The sequence below is a fragment of the Emydura macquarii genome, unplaced genomic scaffold (genome assembly GCF_026122565.2).
Source record: "Emydura macquarii macquarii isolate MOO-44397 ecotype Brisbane River unplaced genomic scaffold, CSIRO-AGI_Emac_v2 contig_2897, whole genome shotgun sequence".
Lineage (NCBI taxonomy): Eukaryota > Metazoa > Chordata > Testudines > Chelidae > Emydura > Emydura macquarii.
In genome coordinates this window covers 58,048,400-58,071,346 of record NW_027133034.1, presented here as the reverse complement: position 1 = coordinate 58,071,346, position 22,947 = coordinate 58,048,400, and the positions used below count along the sequence as shown (strand labels likewise).

The window sequence follows — 22,947 nt, the reverse complement described above, 5'->3', positions numbered from 1 at the left end:
TTGAGCTGAACTATTATTTTACATACAATTGTACTTTTATAGGGAAGCTTAATGAAAAGATGTACCACATGCCTCCTTATAGTACATCCTACATTACAGAAGACTGATGGAGCTCTTTGGCCCACACACAGGTATTTTTAATGGTAGGAAATCTCAATTCCTCTTAAAAGCTGAATTAATTAAAGGGGAAAAATCCAACAACATACATCCAGAAACCCATCCAATAAAATAAATCAAGTCGCTAAGATCCAGATATGTCTATTAGAATGTATTGGTGTGTTATCTCATTGCTTATTCAAATAGGTTACCTGTGATTTCTCTACAGATGCATTGTGCTTATCACACATGGGACTTATCTCCATGCCCCTCTCTCTTTCCCGGTCTCCTTGACGAAAGAACTCTTCCATTATTCTGTCTGTCCACTGGCGGTACAATTGGAGTGGCTTGGTTGGATTGCTTAGATCTGCACAGTGCACCATATTCTGTAGAACCTAAAATAAACAAATACATATTATCTGCTGAGCACCTCCTGTGTTATTAACACTAGGGACGAAAGGTTCTTTTTTCCATTTACACATTTTGTGGCTGTGAAACAGAATCTTGAAAATACAGGTAGCGCAGCATTTATTCTGTACAGCAAAAGCTTAATGTGCCTGCATGTGTTTTCACACTTACATTAATAGCCACAAATTCGCTCACTTCTACAGCTTCTGTCTATATTAAGATGTAGAAAATGTTTAAGTGCAAGACTGATCAGGTTCAAGATGCTTAGAGGTTAGACCATAGCAAATTAAACCCTGAAAAAAGTATTTTGCCACCTCAAAGCTCAACCAAAGAACTGGTCAATGCCCAACAGAATGGGATATTGAATGCAAACATGGCACATGTGGCTAACGGACACATTTGAAAGGAAAGAGATAGCTAAAAAAGGGAGAGTCTAAAGAGGTGAGAATGGGGACAGAATTAAATGAGACGAACACCCACATAGGACTGGGGAGACAAACCCAGTAAATGAAGGCAAGTTACAATTTTTCAGCATGGATGGCCTTACCTGAATTCTGTCTGAATAGTTGTCAAGAAGTAGAACCCCAGAACTTGTCACTTTCTTTGTTTCAACCATAGTTTTCAAATCAGCCAATAGATTCATGTGTTTAGACATGTCTGTTGCAAGCACCTTGAAGGCAAAGACAAAGCATTAGTGACTAAAATGACTGAATGATTTTTTTCAATATTTGAACATGGCAGCTCCCAAATCACAGAGAGATACAGGTTTCTGTTGTTTTTCTGGGAGGGGACACCCGGGAAAAAACATGACCCACACATATGACTATATAATAAACTTCCTAACTAGGGTTATCCCATGCCATAAAGGCTGTTGGTCCAGCCAGCCTTTAGTTTTAACTTGAAATGAGCCCAACAAATATGCTTGATACAAAATGCAATTTTCACCGCATTGCCTGTATTACATCTTTGAGGGTACATAATGTACCAGAAAACTATCTAAGGTTTGTTTTGTTAATTCAATTTGAATGCATTACAAAAATGGGAAAGTCAAGCTGTAACTCACAATGTCAATGACCATTTTCCTCAGTGATTGTCTCTGTTTTTTGGTCAAATTCTGGAAAATGTCACAATTCTCCTCCTGTAGCAACTTGAAACCCACAGCTAAATGATGGTTCTCCAATACTGATGAGTCATTATACATCAAGGCAAGTTCAGAGTCTGCAAGACAGTCACATGGCAGAACGTTAACAAAGCTTGTGTTTCCCCCCAGGTTATTTCTGATTTTTCAGATTCTCAAGACAGTTGAAAAGCAAATATTACTCTAATATTTAGAACAGTCCTCCTCTTCATCGTGACAGGCTGCAGGTCAAGGTTATCCCTCCCTCCCTAGATTTACCATTTGGAATCTCATGACATGGTAATGCAGAAAAGTGAGTTAATAATGTTTATAACAGGATTTAGAGATACACTTTTGTTCCTTTTATCTTTTAACCCTCTGTATTGGCTAACACTGGAAACAGGCTTTAGGTAACTCAAAGACTATCAAAACTGATGAAGTAAATATAAAACCCCAGAAAACGATAACGAATGGAGGCAAAGGAGTTCGGGGAACAAACATACAGAATCAGAGCAGTAAATTCAGAACCCCTCCCACACATGCACCAAAAGATGGAAAATATGGCACATGCAAGTTACTGAATAATGTTGTGATAGAAATTGTATCTGCCTACAACTCAGAGCCAGGAAAACAAATCTAAGGATTTGCCCTGGTTCAGGAACATTGCAAACAGCTTAATTTTCAACCTATGCACTTCAACAATCTCAGGCACTCTGGGGAGTAAAGGGATCATTAGTATACGAAAGCAGCATATTTTGGGAGGTGGTTGACAGGATAATACCAGCGGCATTTCTCACTATTCTCTTGGAGAGTCATGTGGCTTGAAAGCCCTAAACAGTGACCTGGCCCACTCCTCAATAATTGAATTGCATGCAACTCAGTGCTGGTGACAGAATGTTTCGTTTTTCAACATCAGTATACTTAACTCAGTCGGTCTATACAGCCGTGAAAATAAAGGGGCTCATGTACCCTCTTAGCGACATCCTGGAACAACTTGTACTTAGGTATATGCAAAAGTCTGCATGCATCTACTTAGGCCAACTAACCAGCCTACTTTGAAAATGAAGAGCATATTTGATTCCATTTATGCAGGGGCACAGCTGGATTTTATACACACAACCAACCAGTTTGCATGCCTTTGAGTATATGGCATGTAATGATTGCATTATTAAAAAAGAATACTTTGTATGCAATCACACTTGTCATTTATTGACATTAATTTCTGTTTATTACAGTTTCCATATTCTAAATCTAGCTGTGCATCAGTCTATTCTACTCTTTGTCCTCGTTATCTTCTTTTATAGACACTGTAGTCTAAAATCCCTTCAGCTCAATGGGGTTGCACATAAAAGCTCTTGTGTTCAGATTTCAGGACCTCATTATGTATTCTCCTGCTGTCTGACTCTCCTGTACCGAACACGTGAATCTTGTGATTCAGGAAATCCTTCCTCTACCTTTCTTTGTCCTGAAGGCAGAAAAGCCATAGTAGCAGAGAAAAAAAAGACTTTGCTTGTCAACCAACAGCTATTTCATCTTTAAGAGAAAATTTTGAAAGCATGTTTATTTGTTATTTTTCCAAGAAGGAAAGAGGAAAACAGTAGGAAAAACAGCCTCTCTGGAGGCAAGGTCCTAAGGAGTGCTCAACACTACTGAGTTACTCAGAAAGATTGGGGGGGCCCTGAGAGGGGTTCATATATGTTAGCATTTGTAATCGCTGTGGAAGAAGGGAAAAGTACCCACGTTATTTAGCATAACAATCTTGTTAGAAGCTCCTGGCATGTTTGTGAGAAAAGACTGAAGAAAACTGTATGGCTTTATCTTGTTGCCCTCCCTCAGGGGTTATGTTTGAGGGGGAGCACCTTTAGTTCCCACAGCTCCAAGGGACATTTGCCAGAGAGGCTTGTCAGGGGGTGCAGAGAGTCTGCGTCTCCCCTCAGTGCCCTAGCCACATCCCTCCGCTGTCACTGCCAGACATCTTGGGTGCTGTAAATTACTATATATACTCCTAAACGAACTGTTCCTCTGTTCTGGGGAGTTTCTTTGTCCCCAAAGATGGTGATGCATTTTGTATTGTTTTTCTCTAATCCTTTTAATGTTTGAGTCCCCACTGAATTTAGTACTTGTAAAAAGAGCTCCAGTGCAATCTCTGTTTATTCAGAGTGAATAAAACACAAGCAATGACAGTACAGACTTCTACACAGTGTCATGGCCATGCGCCTCCAACCTAACCAGCAGAGAACACACCCAGGGGGTAGGGGGGAAAGAGTGTTGCTCATTTCTGTTGTTCAGAAATCCTTGGTCTTTCTTTAGCTTTCCAAAAAGAGTGCCAATTAGTGACAAATGGGTTGTTTTCTTGTTGATGTGGAAGCTTGTCCAGCAGTAACTGGACTAAGGTGATTCTCTCATTTCTTATAAGTCACTGAATAACTATATGAATAGTTGGGCTGGATGTGAACTGGTTAACCAGAAGTGAACAGCTTTATATACCACTACCAGTCCCTTGAGTTAGCCAGTCGTCCAATGGTAACCTCAGAAAAAATCAGCAATCTACCCAGAAATGAATAAAAATAATTCCCAGATTCAAATGCCTTTACTTAAATTAAACTAAATTCTCATTCTACAGCAGTTCCATGTCCTGGTAATATCAGGTTATCTTTGAGTGTATCCAGGAAATGCTTTATTTACATCTTGGCAGTTTTAATATTAAGTGCTATTTTGCGCACTAAGCCTGGTTAAGTCTGTTCCTATGTTGAGCAGTTGCACTGCACTTGCTATCGAAGTAGCTTTGAAACTTTTCTGACATCCCTAATCCTCCTCCTTATAGATGAGTCACCAATTTGCATTTCACTATAGGGTAGCCTTTAAGGCCATTAAAGCACATAAAATAAATTCAAATAATGTTCAGGGTCTGATTTGAACCAATAACAGCAAAAAAGTCAAAGCTGGAACATTCTCCTTTAAATCAGACTGCTGGATCAGGGCATTGTAGCACTGGTGCAACAGAGTCAGTCAAGTGCAGAAATTGCCCACGGTATCTATTAACATGTATACAGATGCGTTAAAGATGCAACCTCAGACCTCTGGCAAGTTACTGTAAATTCAGTTGGGGTGGGAAAAGCAATAATATTCTATAAAGTAACTTACATTGATCCACACTGTGCTATCATACACATATTGTGTAATATCTTACTCCACAAATAGTCCCATTCAAATCAATGGGGTAAAATCAAATACACATGGAGTAAGATGCTATTTCAGTAGAGGTATAACAATCTGGCCCTTAAAAAAAAGAAGACATCTGTGCTTATACTTGGTAGAAAACGAGGAGGATACTTGTAATGCTGCGGCACAGACTTGAGCAATGAAGAACAAATCACTGGTACATTGGACTTCCCATTCAGAGGTGGTGCTAGGCTGCTCCACCTCTTCCTGCTTCTTTGTCCATAGAGAGGGTTGTCCTTAGAGGCTATGGAGCCTCACAAATAGGGGGAGGAGAGATTTTACCACAGCTTAAGTTTTACCTAAATTTAGAGGCTATGAAGCCTCACCAACAGGGGGAGGAGAGATTTTACCACAGCCTGGAGGCAGGAGGCACCATGTATGCCATGAGTACGCAGAAGCCAGAAAATGATCACTAGTAGGGACAGAAGAAAATGGGCCCTGCACATGCTATTTTGCAAAGAGCCCTACAAACCTCAGGCTACCCTAGTCATATTAACTCTTTTCTTTCTTTTTTCCATTTCTTTGTATTATATTTCCAATAATCTTCTATACTTTTCTTACCATTTTTTTCTTATTTAATGAAAACTTTACATAAGTTACACTTTTATTTCAGGAAGAAGAACTAGCATTCTATCCCTATGGAGTGAAAGCACTGGAGTTCAGCCCCATAGTAACTTCTGCTGCCTTTCAGCATTTAGTGCAATGGATAGATTATGGTTAGGGTTAAATTACTTGCAAAATGACTATCAGATTACAATACAAACACTTGTGTATATGCTAAGAAAAGATAAGAGAAGGGCATGAAGGGGAAAAGCTTGTGCTTCTCATTTTCTATACACATATCTTACAGGATACCAAGTAGAAAACTGTAAATATTACACACAAAAATATACCCCACACTTACTTGTGTTGATAAGAAATTGGTTTGAAACTCCAGGATGATCAACATCATGTATTGCACTGGCAAAAATTGCTGCAAGAATCTCCAGATCAGTGAACACTGCCTAGAAAACCATGCAACAGAAACAACAATTACTAACCAAAGAAACTGCCTTTTCAATAAAAGGACAGGGCATTGATTTTTTCCCCTTCAAAATTCATATTTGAACAAATATAACAAAAACAACAAATAAACAAAACCACCTTTCAACATAATTTAAATGTAATGGAAACCTCAAAAAGTTATTTAAATATAATCATCACAAATTTTTGGAAAATAGTCTATTACATATTCAAGACTGTTCAAATGTGGGTACCGACAGGCACGTACCTAAAAGTGTCTGCTTTTCTAGCGGTGCTGTGCACTGACAGCACCGCTGAATTCAAACAAATGTGTTTTTTTCAGCATCTCTTCATAAATAAGGTCACTTGTATTTTTAGATCACTATATATAGATGAGTTCCAGAGGGGTAGCTGTGTTAGTCCATTTTTAGCAAAACAGCGAGAATCCTGCGGCACCTTAAAGATTAACAAATTTATTTAGGCATAAGCTTTCGTGGGCAGAAACCCACTTTGTCGGATGCATCCCAAGAAAGCTTATGCCCAAACAAATTTGTTAGTCTTTAAGGTGCCACAGAACTCTCGCTATTTTTTTATATATAGACGGTTGCCTAAATCTTAGCACCTACCCAAATCTGAAAATTTTGGCCTAACTAATTATTATACACTATGGTGCTACCTCAGGTAGTTAGTTTATGTTGCATTAAGCATACTTATTTTACATTATAAACATATCATATGTATTCATTACGTTAAAAAGGAGCATGCCTCCTAAATGATATTAAGGGAGAATGGTTATGATTTGCTATATCTGTAGGCTGCAAAGTATACATCCTACAATTTACTCATTCTCCTTTTAGAAGCCATTATGAGAATAAACCAGTCAACAATGTAGTATGCAGGGTATTTTACTGGCTCAAACACTGTGCTGAAAATAAGGCTGTGAACAATAGCTGACTCGACAGATCAAGTAACGCTACTGACAACCAATGTGACTGCCCAGTGAAGCGAGTGGTAACGCTTTATTTATGACCAGAAGCTGAGCCTCCTCCCTGACATGAGGGAAATCTTCTCCAAGAGGACTGATTCTTTCAGGAGCCAACAGACCTCTCCGAAATACCTAGAGCTCTTCAGATTCATTCACGTCAAGTGGAAGGCGAGGGAGGGAGGAAGCATTCAGCACTGTGCAGTACTGGGCTCTATGAGACACAGGGCCAAAATGGAAACCTGGTCTAAGTTGGTGCAAATCTTTTTGGGTCACTCAAGTTTCAAAATAAGATTTAAGTTAGGCTTAATCACAGTCTTGTAATAAAAGTGGAGGGAGATTCAAACTTTTCCCTAGCTTCCTTTCACTTCAGACTTAAGCTCTCTTTTAAATAGCTCATGTAAAGAGAATTCATTTAAGAACTCTGGATTTCAAGGTTTTTTTTAATCACAATAAGGTGACCCATTAAGGATCAAACAACACTGCCTGAATATTTTAAGCTTTATTGTAAAGTTAATGTTAGAGCAATTCAGTTTAGAGAAGCAGAAAAATATAAATGTAGCCTTTGAACAGACAGAAACTGTATCAGTGAAAACACCACCACATTATATTAGGGAAACACATCCTGTCATCATCTTTCATGTATAATTCCCATTATTTCAATGAGAGCTCCACATGGGAAATGACTAGTATATGGTGAAAACAAGTTACCATGTTACCAACAGAATGTTGTTGATTTAGCACTAGTGTCTAGACAAATCCAAGTAAATAAACTTGGATCTCACTAAATTTGTTTAGAAGAGAAAGTCTCCTGAAACTCTATTACCAAAAAACCCACTGGCTTACAGACACTGGGATCATTTACATTTAATTTAGAAGAGTCTTTGATATTTTGCATGCATGTGTTTCCCTCTCCTCTCTTCCAAGGATGTGTGGATTTACCTCCAAAGCTGGGGTTGATAGCAGTACGTGGGTAGACTGAACGACATCTGCAGCATGTATGTTGTTGTGATATGCCACATCTGCATGGTAATGGTCTTCTAGGGTCATCAAGTAAGTTACTAAAGTGTCTACTGGAATTTTAAATGTTTTTAACAAATCCCGTTCCTGGAGCAAGGAAGAGGAAAAAAATTAAGTTTATAAGAAACATAATGATTGATGAATAAAGGGCACTATGCTGCTTCCATCTTGCCCACCTGAAAAATGGTATGCATGATGACTGTCAGAGGTCGGTTTCCAGATAGTTCTGCTATTTTGAAAACAGGCAGGCCCCATTTGTTCACATCTTCTAGTTCCTAGAATGAAATTAAGCAACAGAATGTCTTAATCAAATACTTCATTTTCCAATTATTTTTGTTTGAAATAGCTACAGAAGCAGAGTTATGAAGATTTGAGCTAACAAACTGGTTGAGCTCCTGTGAAAATAATATACTAAACCCTCTGAAAGGATGAATGCTGCTACTAACCTCGTTAACATTTGCATTCACAGCTACCAATTTTCCAGATTTTTACTCACTAGGCAGGGTGAGTCTCTCTTTTAAGTGCATTGCTCCTGAGGGAGAAATGCTACAGTATCTTGAATGAGTTGAATTGATACACTTTGCTACCTCTGATACACTTTGCTCAGTAATGGCAAATTTCAGCTAGGAGGAAACCTCCAGAGACGCTGCAGTTCTACTGCTATCTCACTTATTGCGTGCATGCGTGCGTTCTCAGGAGCAGAATGTTCAAATAAAGGGGGAAGTTCCTGAAAACAGAAGGATAGACATATTTGAAAATGCACAAATCTACAAGTGGATAAATAATCAAAGTACGCCAACTGTTAAATTATGACTGGGTAGTTTTACCGGATATGTGACCCAATATTCTGGGGAAATTTGACTTTTAAAAATGAATGTAATTGATGTACAATAAGAAATGACGCCACTACAGGCAGGCCCTTCTAGGATGGAGCCAATGCTGTATGTAATTGTGCAGTTTCAAAATGACAGCAATGCTATATATTTTGATACCTTTGATGGTACTCAAATGAAAGTTTCCTTTTTATTTTGCTGATACGATTTCTGCATAAGGACCTTATTAATACACACACAATGCGTGTTTATTTTATGTCATGTACTCCTCAGGTAGACAAAATTCCCACTGACCTCCTACTGGAATACATTCACTCAGTTTTTTCAATGCTCCTGATTTACACTTGCCTAAGTGAGGTTAGAATCTGTCGTTAGCACTTGAAATCAAAGGCTGTGGAAAGAGTACGGGATAACACACTAAAGGCTGTTTGACAACTTCTAAACTTCATTAAATTGCACGATATGTTTCTAAGGTCTTGGTAGTACTTTAAGTCTTCCTTACCTTGGCAAGAACATCTTCTTGTTCGGTTTTAACACCGAATTTGGGGATACTGGAATTAGTTAAACTGGAGCTGTGCATCAGTTTTTTCACTCCACTGATTTGAGACATAGGCCTTTTTTTTTTCTCTTTCTCTTTCTGTGTTGGAGAAGGGATTTCCACTTCATGTTGCTTGTCTTTGAAGAAAGGGGAGAAAACAATAACTTTGAAGGGCATTTTCCATAATTATTAAAATTACATATTTTTGTCCACTTTAGTGGTTAAGATTCATTTTGCATACACTATAATCCTTCCATTATCATTCAGTGTCTTTTTTAAGCTAAATGTGGAGACTAATCATTATCACAAATTAATAAAAACAACAACTGAATAAAGAGACCAAGTTCAATGGTATGAGGCACTGCATTATTCCAAAGGTTGTCTCAATATTTCTGAATAGGCTTTGAGTGTAGTGTGTGGCTGCATCATACCTCCTCCACTCCCCACACCTGCCCTTCCAACAATATATAGGGAGGTAATCCTTTCCATAAAAAGAAAGTTACTAGAGCTGGCCAGAAACGGGAATTCCCATTTCATGGGACACTCCAAAATTAAAAAAAAAGAAGTTCAGAATCGGAACCAAAAAATGACTTTAGGGATTTTCTGTAGAATGCGAATTCCAAAATTTTGTTTCAAACTTCTGGAAACAGCAGCCAGGAAGTCAGGTCTCCCAGGGTTTCCAAACTGCCAGACTCTGAAAGCCCTGGTAGCTTCAACTCCAAGGCAGTCTGTGTAGCAGGCTGCCCTGGAGGCAGGGATTCTGGAAAGGAGGTTGAAAGCCCTAGCAGGACTGCCAAGGAGCTAGGAGGGCAAGCCGGCAGGAAACAAAGCTTGCAGAACCAACAGAAATCTGCCTGGTTTCTGTTGGAATTTCATTATAATCAACATGTTCCCAAAGAATGTTTCCATGGGAATACAAAATTTCAACAAACATTCCATGCCAGAAAATTTCTGACCATCTCTAGAAATTATATAATCTAAATATATATAAGATAAATACAACAGCTGATTACAGCAAGAAGAGCATTGATAGATTTTATCCTTAAATACTGACTTCAGGCTAAAACATTACAATCTCTCATCCTTACGTGCCGTTGTCAAAATACTATTTGTTTTTTCTTTGGTTCATCCTTTAGTTTTGGAAATGTCTGTTGTTTGAGGTATTGTTATATTCTGAAAAGTGACTTTGTAAAATTAACATTGTGGGGTATCGTATTTCTTCAGTTTCTAACTTTGGTAAATTATTAACTTAGGATGCAATCAATTTTTTTTAAAACTGCCACACCTGGAAGTGCAACATGAGATCTGAAAATCAAGGCATTCTTTCTGGTGCTTACATCATTACCAGTAATAAAGATATCTGTAATCAGTTTGCTGACGGCCTGTGAAGTAGAAGAGTGTAGTTTGTTGTTCTCAGATGAATTAGCTTTATCGTGTTAACCAAAGTGCAAACTTGTTTTTGTCAGATATGCAGATGTGACTTGAAGATAGAAAGGAAGGAGAAGTGTCAAGTAAGAAGGTGCCATTTTTATACAGTCACTTTTCTGACAACGACCACACTTCAAATGTGCGGAAACACTTCCAACAGGAAAGCTCAAAGATCCGGATACTTGGGGCCTGCTTTTCATGTACATGATGGCTACTTTTTGTTGCCTGGCACTGTAAAAGGGGTTTAAAGTCAGGATAAATTATGCTTACATCCACTTCAAGGCCCCCTTTACTCCAGGCTGGTAAAAAGTGGCCATCATATAAATGAGAATAAGCCCCATAGGATAGAGTGTAATAAAAGACCTGTGGCATGGCTGCATCTGGCCCAGGTCAGTTGAGTCAGGCTGGCAGGGCTTGGGCTGTGGGGCTGTAAAACAGTCTGATTAAAAATTTCTCCTTCTCAGTTTCTCAGGTTTATCTCCTGTGATGTAATACCAGCACATGTTCTCTAGTCCTTTAAGGACTAGAGGAGTCCTCCAGCAAAACCAGAAAAGTCAAGGACTGATATTTCTAACACAAAAATAATTATCAGGGAAAAAAACTTAAAAAGACACTTCTAAACAAACCAACCAACCTTTTGACCTATATATCCTATTTAAAAAAAAGTATACATATCTTTTCCCTTCCTGTACTGGTCATATTTAATGGAAAGAGTGAAACTATATGGGGAATGCAGTGGCATTTCTGGATTACTGCGTCTGCTTCTGCATTTTCTATTCTCTACTTTTCAGAAGTCTGCATCTACTGGAAACTGCGGAGAATTCCGAACACATTACAGCAAAGAAGAGAATGTAAAAATGTCACCAAGATTTTCGCCTGCAGCACAGAGTTCCCTCTCCCAAGCCCCAGTCTCTGGCCAATCAAAAAGCAAGGGGGGAGGAGGAAGAAGAGTTCTTGACTGGTGCAAACAGACAACAGATGAAGAGCAGTGACTCGTGTGCATACCTTGATGTTTATGGTTTCGGTCATATGCACAAAGTTTAAATCCATCAACAGGGAGGATTATAAACTGAGTTGTCAGATTAACTCAAGTGAAAGGACATGTCTGTCTGAAAGATTTTAGATCTGCCATGGAATTCCATGGGATTTCCTAATGTTTTGTTAAATATGGGCAGCTAATGCTAGGAGTGCTGATCGCCTTTTCTATGTTTAAAATAAGATAATATCCCATATTGGTATGGCTTTTACAGCGGATTATTTTATACTGGTTGCTAGGTTCTATTACATTATCTGTCGAGAAAAGAATTGATTAATCACACTGAGAAGCAGACAGTTTATGTATTAAATATACTGTCAGAGCCTTAATTCTCTACCAAGAGAATATATATAGTGTATCCCTGATTAGATGTGCCCCTATACTTCAAAGCAAAACAGCAAAACCCTATTTTTCTCACTAAATATTTCTAGCTTTCAAATGTTAGTCGGTCATTAAATGCTCAGCAGATGAGTGGAGTAAAGAAGTAAGGGGAAAAACGCAGAAGTTGGTTAAAAAGACAGATTCATTTATATTTTCTGTAAGAATATTTTCCTTCCGCACACCTTTGTTCTGAATCTATATATTTTTATGCATGTTCTGACTAATATACTTAGGAGAGTTCTGTAACTGAGGTAATCCTGGTGCAACCCTTTACATTTGCATTTCCATTATTTATTAATATATTGCTTTTTATTTGCGTGCCAACCACAGAAAGGTAATATTAATTCTCAATAGATTCTAACTGTTTGTCTCTCCAGAGCTTATTCTGCTTTAAGAATGCAGGTCACATGTGAAAGGCTGACAGCTGCATTTTCTTATTCCTGTCAAAATGAGTTTTAATTCTTTCACGTGAAAACATGCAAAGGTGATGATAGCTCAGTCTCTTCAGTCGGAGGATGTGAGAGGCACCTCCTAAGTGGGCCATCTCCTCAGGCAATCTTATCTTAAGTTTTTAAATATTTCTGAAACTGTACAATAGTGTTTCACTTCTCACACAGGCTGGTTACTTTCCAATGCACGTGAATCTGGGCATTCTACTGAAACAATGAATAAATGAAATGGACACCATTTTAACCAATTGATTTAGGGTTTTGCAGACTTGGATAAAATTTGTTTACACACACACAGACGCTGCCTTTTTATCCTAACCTAGACAAACCCATGTGTCCCTACCTACATTCACAATCTTAAACAGCTAACTGTGTCTTCAAACCATGTTTTAAATTAGCGTATCACATATCTATCGTCAATATATACAAATATAGAATATTGTATTTATTTATTTATTTAAAAATAACAAAAAAAATCTGTTTTCTTTACAAAATCACACAGATGGGGCTTCAGAGGACTGTTCCATGATCATTTTTACACTTGCCAATACAGTGTCAGGGTTTCCAAGCCCTCTCCACTACAAGCTCTTTGGTTGAAGGTATTCTCCTAGCAGAAATCTGTTCTGTTGTTGACTCAGTCATGATTATCAGCCTCTCTATCTGCAGATGGGGAATGCCAATGCACCACCAGTGTGTGCTGAGAGATTCAATGAGATTGTTTTTAGCTATGTACTTCCATCAAATCAAGAAGACTTTATAGAATAACTGTAAAACTTCTGTACTGGGCAAAAATAGGAACAGGGTGCAAGAATAATCTTTTAATCTATCAAACAATTCACTATACGAATCCCTCCTCAATTATGTTGGTAATAGGCAAGATGATTTCATGTTAACTATAACAGTGCATGGGAACATGTATGAAAAGGTCTTAAAACAGAATATTTTGCTACAGTACTCAACAACTTTCTGAGCAAAGCAGCAACACAAAATGTGTGTGTGTGTGTGTGTATATATATATATAAAACAATGTATGCAGGGAAGCCAATTAAGCAAGATAAAGAGTTGAGAACTAATTTTATCACCTTATTATTATGATCTCTCTGCTCAAATACTGAACAGTGTAATTTATAAAATGCATAACTACTAAAAAAAGACAAATCACTCCCATAATATTCTTACCTAAGAATGTGTTTGATATATATTCTGAGACCTGATTGCCTGATCGGCTCATTTCAGATAAGTGGGTCAATTCCCTGTTGAGCATTCTTTTAAACTGGAAAAGTAAAAAAAAAAAAGAAAAAAAATCATGTTAATGGTCAAGAAATGGTTAACTTAGAATGGTAAAATTTAATTTACGTATAATACATAAATAAATACATTATATTCAGAAGATATAGTAAACTGAGAGAAGAGCTGTGAAAATAACAACACAAAATAATATTGCTTTAATTTGGAACTTGTCCATGGTTAGAAGACAGAATTTAAAAATAGATATTTCCCAAAGATTTACAGACATTGGGGCATATTTGCTACTGAAAACTTTTACTGCAGACATGAGCACACATGAATATAACTACTATTTTTGCTATTCAATCTCCTGAATTTTAAATTTGGAGAGAAATAGCTAACAGTTATACTGTATGTATACACAGAGGAACACACTTTAGTAATGCTAAGGAATGGGAAACTATCATTTTTGAATGATTCTGTACCATAGCTCTCCTTATCATACACATAAACTCACTCTTTCCATACGGTTTATTGCCATACGTTTTGCAATTTCTCAAGTTTAAAAAAACCCAAAAAAACTCAGAATAAGCTCAAATATCTTTATAGGAAGGATCAAACATGTCAGAATTGCTTGTTTACTTTAAACACACAACAAAGGCTATCCATGTGGAAGTGGTTTTTGTTTTATTTTCTTTTGAAGCAAAGGAAAATAGGAACTGCCACGCTTGATCAGACCAATGATCAACCGAGTCCAGTAACATGTCTCTGGCAGGGGGCAGTGGCAGAGACTTCAGAGAAATAACTTTCTCATAGATAAAGTTTTTTCCTTACCACCCCCCAACAGTGAGTGGTTCACATAAATATGTCCTATTTATGTAACTGGATATCATCATTATCCATATAAATGTGTAATCCTTTCTTGAATCCTACTAAGCTCTTGGTCTCTAGGATATCTTGTGGTCGTGAGTTCCAAAGGTTAATTAATCATTAAAAAACTTTAAATTTGTTGATGTTCAATGTAACTGAATATCTCCATGTCCGTGTATTATGAGGAACAGTAAACTGTCTCAGCAATTCAAATGACTTATTTCAATATACATTAACATGAGTTTGGCAGCACTGAATTTCATCTGTCATTGTGCTACCCTTTCACCTAATTTTGTTAGGTCCTTCTGAAATATCTCACAATATTCTCTAGTCTTGACTAACCCAAATAATTTGTATCATTTGCAAAAAATTTCCTATTTCCACCGTTCACCACCTTTTCAGTATCATCATGATATTAGACAATGCCAATCCAAGAATATGTCCTTAAGGCACCCCACTGTAAACATTTTGCCATGTTGAAAATGGACCATTTATTCCTATTGTTTGTTTTCTGGCATTTAGCTAGAAAAGCAGACTGAAAAAATTAGGCCCCCCACATGGTGTCATTGAAACCCTTTCTTCCAGGATGCTTTAGATAGTGAACATTATTAATTTTTTTACAATTGTATATGTAAGTCATTGACAGTATTATGGTGTTCTTCATGTACCATAATATATTTATCTATTTGAAAATGTAACTGTATAACAATCAGTTACCACTGTGTTTGCTATCTCTACCATCTTTGCTTCCATCCTGACATATGATCATCCCAGGAAGCTCTCTCTACAAAGCCTGAATTCTTTCTCTGACACAAGCCAAATGCTCAGTTTTGATCTTGGATATACTACGTTGGCACATGCTTCTAAAAATTAGAAACATATTACGTATGTAGAGTTATGGATTTTACAAACTACATGACAATACACAACGTAAGAAATCATTGGGCTTTTAAAAAATAATTCAGAGCTACACTGTTGCTATGTTTAAACATAAAAAAATCATGAGTTGGGCCCCCAAAATCGAGATTGGCTTAAAAATCATAACGATTTTGTAAAAATTGGGTTTTATTTGCCTTGTGGTTTTTGAGCCTTTACAGTGCACCATGAAGGCTATAAACTTTCATTCCAAAAAAAAAAAAAGAAAAAAAAAAAGAAAGCTAAGATTCTCAAATACTCAGTTTGAGCTTTGAGTCTAGGAGCTAGAGCTTTAAATAAAAAACCAACACGAGACTCTTAATAAAATTGCAAGAATTAGCAAGTGTGCGTGTGTGGGTTGTATGTTCTTGCACTAGTTAGACATCTTCACGTTAACTTAGGCCTGGTCTACGCTTAAAATGTAAGATCAACCTAGCTATGTCGCTCAGGAAGGGGAGTGAAAAATACACACCTCTGAGAATCATAGTTAACCCAACTTAACCCCCCAGCATAAACGTGACTAGTGAATGGATGCCACTCAGGGAGGTAGATTACTGAATGGATGGAAAAATCCCTTCTGTTGATGTAGGAAACATCTACACTACAAGTGCTAAGAGGAGTAGCTGCAGCACTCCAGCTGTACTGCTTGTAATGGAGACATTAACTAAAAATTCCCTTAGAGCCACTTGCACCCAATCTACTGATATCTAAGGAAGTTCAAAAGTTGTTGAAATGTACATCTTTACAATGCACAATCTTTATTAAAGTTCCTAAATATGCATTTAGGTACCTAACTTTTGGTACCAAAATTTGAAAATTTAGATTTAACAGCCTAGGAAAGTTAGTCTGTCCAGTCTAAAGAGATACCACTTCCTTTGGTACATTACTCCACAGTCTAATACATTTCACCTTCAGGATATTTAAGTCTCAATTCTCTCTTTCTTAATTTAATAATACATTTAATTCCTGTGTACCTTTCACAATAGTTCCTTTTCTTCCCTGGTGTATCTATCTAGACAATTCTGTTTTCCAACTCTGTTATCCCATTTTTGTAGTTGTAGTCATTAAGAGAACCATTAATGGTTCTCTACATCACCTAGGAAGGATTGTTCTGGAATTTCTGCTGACCATGGAAACTGCTTAAAAAGTTTCCACAGGTTGCACAGTAACTGGCCTGATGCAGATCATTGGTCTCCCACCTGCCCATCATATGCACAGCCCATTTAAAAAAAATATAATCTAATCTAGACTGCCACACAATATGAAATTGTGCAAGTATATTGGTCAGTGCTTTCTACTTTCCTGCCATTGGATAATAGGGATACTAATACAAAATAAGGCTGCTACAAACTCCAACTTTCCATGAAACACAGAAAAAAGTCACTAACACAATATTTGAATTAAAATCCAGGATTTCACCCTCGGCCTTCAACCAGATTGGAAGTAAATCCCAAATCTATTCCTCAATTTAACTCCCATACTTAAGGTGCACAACCAACAATGCTGATGATATGATGTGCTAACTTCATTTTAAAAACATGTGAACTGGACAGTGGTTTTTAACATTACTTTGATTTTCTTTTTGAATTAAATACAACAAAGCTAAGTGACTTTATCAGCACTAAGAAGTATGGTCTACTGAAGTCCATTATACAGTTAGTCTTTGAAATAGCATATGCTGTCAGTGAAAGAGAACAATGATGCTTTGTTATTAGACAGACAACACCAAGGAACATATTCGTGTGTGTTGAGTGTTGTGTGTGTAATGAAACAGTCCAGATTGTTTGTTGTTGTTGTCATATGCTGGTTTACTGTAGTTGTTTATTATTTGATACTCTTTAATTCAGAAATTCTTATGTATAGTATTCTGGTCTTTCGGGAAATATTACAAATAAATAAATAAAGAGACATAACAATTTGGACCATGTTCTCTGCTGCTGGGTTCACCAGGCTCTCATTGACTTCAACTGGAGCCAAGTGTGCACATCAAAAGGCAGAATACGTTGCCCTGCAGCATCAACTCACAGCAGGTTTGTTCATCAATGCATTGTTGTTTTCGAATGAAACTGTGCCTGGCACTCACGTGGCCCACTGCAAGATCTTAGCTTAAATCACATAGGTTCTCGCCACAGCTGTGGATCAGCACAGTATATATTTTCACAGACCGCCAGTAAAAACCTCTTTAAGTATGTGAAACTTGGTTAAAATGTCTATACTCTGATGCTTTGTAAGCTCCAGGAATAGTCATATTGATCAGTTAGGAAGTGCTTTTTACATTTCCAGATGATGCACATACATGTGATCAAAGAAAACTAAATAAAATTGCTAGTTTAAGAAAATTCTAGGGCTTCAAAATGGCATAAATAAAAAGACCAAAAAAAGGCTACTAATGTTAGATCATAGTAAAATAGTTTAAAAGTTGTATTAAAAAAATCCCAAACCAGCTACTGCACATTTTAATAATTTTTTAAAAAAATTCATAACCTGCAAAATCTATTGCTCCTAAAATACATTTACAACATACACTGTAGCTATTATATTGCTATATATTATAGGCATCTCAGCCTAAGGAACAAACAAAAGTTTTGGCAAACCTATGCGCACACTGAATTCTCCTTTACAACGTGCTTTGCAAGTGAGAATTGGAGAAGGATTTACTCACTTTAGCTTCCAGACCTTTTTTAAAAGCAAAAATGATATACTAAACCCTTTAGACTGCCAAAGTCCATTGACTGAAGAATGCATATGCTAAACTATTCCCCATTGGGAATTCCCCACTGTAATGTGTCCAATAGGTCAGTAATATGTATTTACACAATGGAAACTGATGACACATCAACAGGGTTCAATAATGCAATTACTGAAAAATCCCTAAAGACCGTAGAAACCCTGGTTTCAATTCTTACATGTTTCTATTAGACCTTATTTTCTTCCTTTTTTACCATTACTGTAAAAAAATTTAGCACAGACACTATATTCAAGTAATGCTAAATATCTACTAGCTTCAGGCCACAAAAGTGTTACAGTATAATAGCACTCCTTATTTTGGACCATATTCTGCAAAAACTTGTACATGTGCCTAACTTTAAGCATGTGCAGGCCCATAAATTTCAAGGGGGCTTCTCACAAGCTTAAAGTTAAGCACATACACAAGTATTTGCAGGACTGGGGCTTTTTCCTCAATACTGCAGTTATCGCCAAACAGTGGGTGGTCTTACAAATTGAGTTAGAGGTTTTCTAGTCATTTCAATTTGTCTGGGCTGAAGACTAGAGATTCTGAATTTCACTGCATTTCCAATCGTTTCTATGATTACTTTATTAAGGATTTATTCAAACATTATGTTAGATGAGATAAAATGCAAATGGTATTTTTCTAGTACATTGTACAGGGCATCTGGCAATGGTTCTTTGGAGAATTTTAACAATTTCTTGGAGTATTAATGTTCTCAATCAACACCCAAAATATATACATGAAACATTTCTCTGAGGTTATATTTACAATGGGTTGAACCTTGAAATCCCAAGGATGGTAACTAGGTTCAAATTATACAGCAATGAAATCATTTGGTTTGTGTGTTTAATTTTATATATACTACTTTTGATAGTTAAAATTTAAAAACTCTCACATAGTTTTTGTGATAATCTTGTCCTCAACACAAAGCTTTAGTACCTGGGCTTTGTTTAGCGAGCTGTGGATGTGTTGGAGTACATTGAATCTCCCCCACAATATATGGGGGCACCTATCTAGCCATTCTGCTGCAGCTCAAAGGCTGTATTAATGGCTGCAGTCTACTTCTCCCTCCAGCAACAACACAGAATTTGTGGCTAGTAGAAGCAAGTAGTTTTTGGACTATCTGGCCACAACCCTTCCAATCCCGTGGTCCCAATGCTCTCATGACAAAACCACTATGGAACACTGATTAAAACAATTAAAGAGCTAGTTCTAGAACTAAAATAAAAATAAATTCATTTTATTGCTCTGTATTTGTAAATCTTTGCATTATAAAAAAACAGATGTCACAAAAAAGCTAATTAAGAGAGACAGCCCTACTGGCTACTCTCAGTCCTTAGTTACTCTTTACTAATACAAAATTACCTTTCAAAAGGAGTCTTGCCTGAATTAAAATTTCAAGTTTGAGCCTAAAGTGGTTAATAAATGTCAAGGTCATGCTTAGGCTTTTATGTACAAGCTAAAGGGATATATATTGTATACATCTCAGCTCTGAGATACATGACAGTTATTGTTGCAAAGAAAGATGTTCACTATAAATCATTTAGGAATATTCCACAGGAACCATCAATTGTCTCAAAAATATTTAAACAAAATATGAGACCTTGTCCAAAGCATACGGAAATTAAAATGTAAAGCAATTATCCAGGAACAGTTTTAAATTTGTTATAATTCATTGTATCCAGGGCATTCTTTTCTTCTTGAGAATTTCAGAAATATCCTAACTTCTATAAACATTTATTGTCAATGGACAAGATCAAATCTTTATGGCTGAAAGATTTGCCCAAAATACATACACAGTGCAAGCTATTCCTAAATATAATATACCAAAATTCTGTTCAAATATTTATTCAGCTTCTTAGCTAAAACCACTGTCTATGCACACTGTATGACACTGCCATGCACAGAAGACACATTTCATCAAGTCTAATCAGTTAACGCTCTTATATTGCCTGCTAAAATTCAATTAGCAAAAGATCTACCCATTTTAAAGACTTCAGCAGAGAGATGGAAAACTAGCTGAACACCTGTGTTTTAGAAAATAAGAGCAATATAAGTAACTGTGTGATGTTCTAGGAAATATTTCTGAAAGGATTTTTTTTAAATGCTTAACATTTAGATGTACCCAGGTGAATAGAAAATAATCTTAATTTAGTTTTTGATAAATTATAGGAGACTCCATCTAACCGGCATAATGAAAAACATTCTCTTAACAGATGACTGAACAAAATACTTGAGAATATACTGTAATAGTTCGGCATTAGCTTACATTAGTTACAATGACCTAAGAGGGGCTTTCCATTTCTAATTTTTAAGATTCTAACACAAAGCTGTGATTCTCTCAGTATTAATACAACAGGGCATGAAAAATCCTTTCCTAGGTGAAAACAATGCCTGCATTAAATTTAGTAAAATAATTTACTTCCTATACTGGATTGTTTAGTTTAGAATGAATATACAATAACAATTTTATTTAAAATTAACACTGTAATCTGGAATAGGTATTCCATGTCAAATGTCTGATGCTGAAGTTATATTTTACTACTTACTCCATGAACAAAATTGTAAAGGCAACCTAGATATGTATCATTCAGTCACATAACTAGAAGACAAATAAAGCCCAAATATAATTTTGTACTAAATTGATTCTGTACTGTGTGCTAATCAGCATACTGATTTAATTTATCAATGCAAAGCTTTCCATAAGAAATAAGCTAATTTAAATTTTATTTTCTAGCAGTATTACAGGTTAAAACTAATTTGAAGTTGCTCTACATTGAATACTAGGAGAAGACAATTTCAGTCTCCTTTTGCTTTAAAGAACACCTTAATCAATAAGCTGCCTCTCTCTCTCTCTCTCTCTCTCTCTCTCTCTCTCACACACACACACAATCAGAAAATGCTACTTAAAATACCATTCATAATTGCACAGTTCTTCAGCTAATAAAAACCAGAATGAGTCATACATTCACCCATTATTTTCAACCTATTCACTTTAATCACGCATTCTTTAGCATATGGTACAATATCTCAACTTTATTTTCTGGAATAGCTTTTTCTTGTCTGAAGAAGGCTACTCTTGTTGCATGATCCTGTTAAAATATCTTATTTTTTTAAAAATAATTCTACTGACTTTCTTTTAACTTTATAAAGGCAGCTACACCATGTAGTGGTCTAAATAAGGACTACATTAATCACCTACTTTTTATGGTATATTAAAAAGAATTTTTAAAATATACAAATACAGCTTTTGGGAAACAATGTATACAGTGTGGTGCACTATTATTGTTCAGAGGAGGCAATTTTCTGATTCTCATCTTCACAATTATATTACCCACCGTGATATTACCCATGAACAAACATACTGTCCACTATTCATACATTGCAAATCAAAGTTATTAAAAGATAAACAAAATCCTACCTTAATGTAGCCCCAAGACACTGAGAGTAAATAGTTTGCTTCAGGCATTTTTGATTTTTTATACTACCAGTTTAACTAAAAATATTTAGTTCTTCTATATCTGATTCTGCAAAACACTCTCCAGAAGAAATGTTATTATTATTATTTAGTTAATTTTTTCTCATCTGAAGGTTCTCTGCAACTAGATAGATATGAGGCATTCGGACATGAAATCCAACTGTGTGCTCTTCCGATTGTATAAATGCCATTTGTAAAACTCCAGACATTCAAGGGCTAGGTTGAAGAGACAGATTGCGTGAGTTGAAGAAATATCTAAAGACCTAGGGATGTGCATATTTCCTGAACACCAGGACTTAATGAATAATGTATGTCAAGATGCTCAGCTGCTGGAAAGACTTGTTCTATCAACAGACACCAAATAAGGACCTGAAGGGAGGAAAGTCACAAACAGTGTCAAATAATCCCTCCCACAAACCCCAGCTAAGAGCCAACCGTATTTCATCCTAAAAGATATAAATGCAGGGGATAAAGACATGCTGTAGGCTAATCCCTGATTGGCTAGCATGGGTGAATCTCCTGGGAACAGGATAGTTCTTCTTTTCTATGGTAAATAGCTTTTAATAAAGGCATTCCTGCCTTTAGCATTAGCTACATGACAAAAAAAAATAGATTGATTAGCTTAACTTTTTTTTTTTTTATTGTCATTAGGATTTGCCAGCTCTATTAAACAGGAACATTGAACGTCTCCAAATGGTACAGCAGTTACTCTACAAATACTGCATGTCATTTGTCTAATCTCTTTAACTTTGTATGTGGAAAAGGAACACATCTGTGTCTTATGAATAAAGAAAACCAGAGGAATAAAACTTCCAGGATTTTTACACATATGTGACTATCTGTAGCAATGAAAAGGCTTTTTCTTTTGATGCCATTTGAACTAAAATAACAGATCAATCCCTGCCTGGCCATGGGTCAGTCTGCTAACTTAAAACGTCCTGCTATTTGAGCAGACAAGAATCACCTATTATTAAGATGGAACAACTCACAAGCCAACCTACAATCCTACCATTTAGAATTGGTGTAAAGCTTCCATGCAGAAAGCAGAACAAAGGCACTGTAGTCATGAAATTCTTGCTGTAGCTATGCAACTTTTTGTCCTAATGTCATACCAAATTAATATAATTAATTACAGCTATACCTCATAGAAAAGAAGTGATTAGTTAGAAGTGATGTGTGTCACTGAGCTGACTCAGAGCTCTAAATGAAATATC

The 22,947-nt window shown here is 36.5% G+C and overlaps 1 protein-coding gene across 4 annotated transcripts in view; it reads right to left on the bottom strand.

Annotated features, from left to right (window-relative positions):
• Positions 1-22,947, bottom strand: part of PDE4D (phosphodiesterase 4D) — a 584,878-nt gene that overhangs the window by 5,012 nt on the left and 556,919 nt on the right. For all 4 annotated transcript variants that reach the window (XM_067569281.1, XM_067569283.1, XM_067569282.1 and 1 more), the window contains 8 exons: positions 13,692-13,785; positions 9,183-9,355; positions 8,024-8,122; positions 7,770-7,934; positions 5,748-5,847; positions 1,568-1,722; positions 1,052-1,174; positions 309-491 (listed from right to left, as the gene is read on the bottom strand). In XM_067569281.1, the coding sequence (XP_067425382.1) occupies positions 309-491; positions 1,052-1,174; positions 1,568-1,722; positions 5,748-5,847; positions 7,770-7,934; positions 8,024-8,122; positions 9,183-9,355; positions 13,692-13,785 (1,092 nt within the window). The remainder of the gene's footprint in view (positions 1-308; positions 492-1,051; positions 1,175-1,567; positions 1,723-5,747; positions 5,848-7,769; positions 7,935-8,023; positions 8,123-9,182; positions 9,356-13,691; positions 13,786-22,947) is intronic.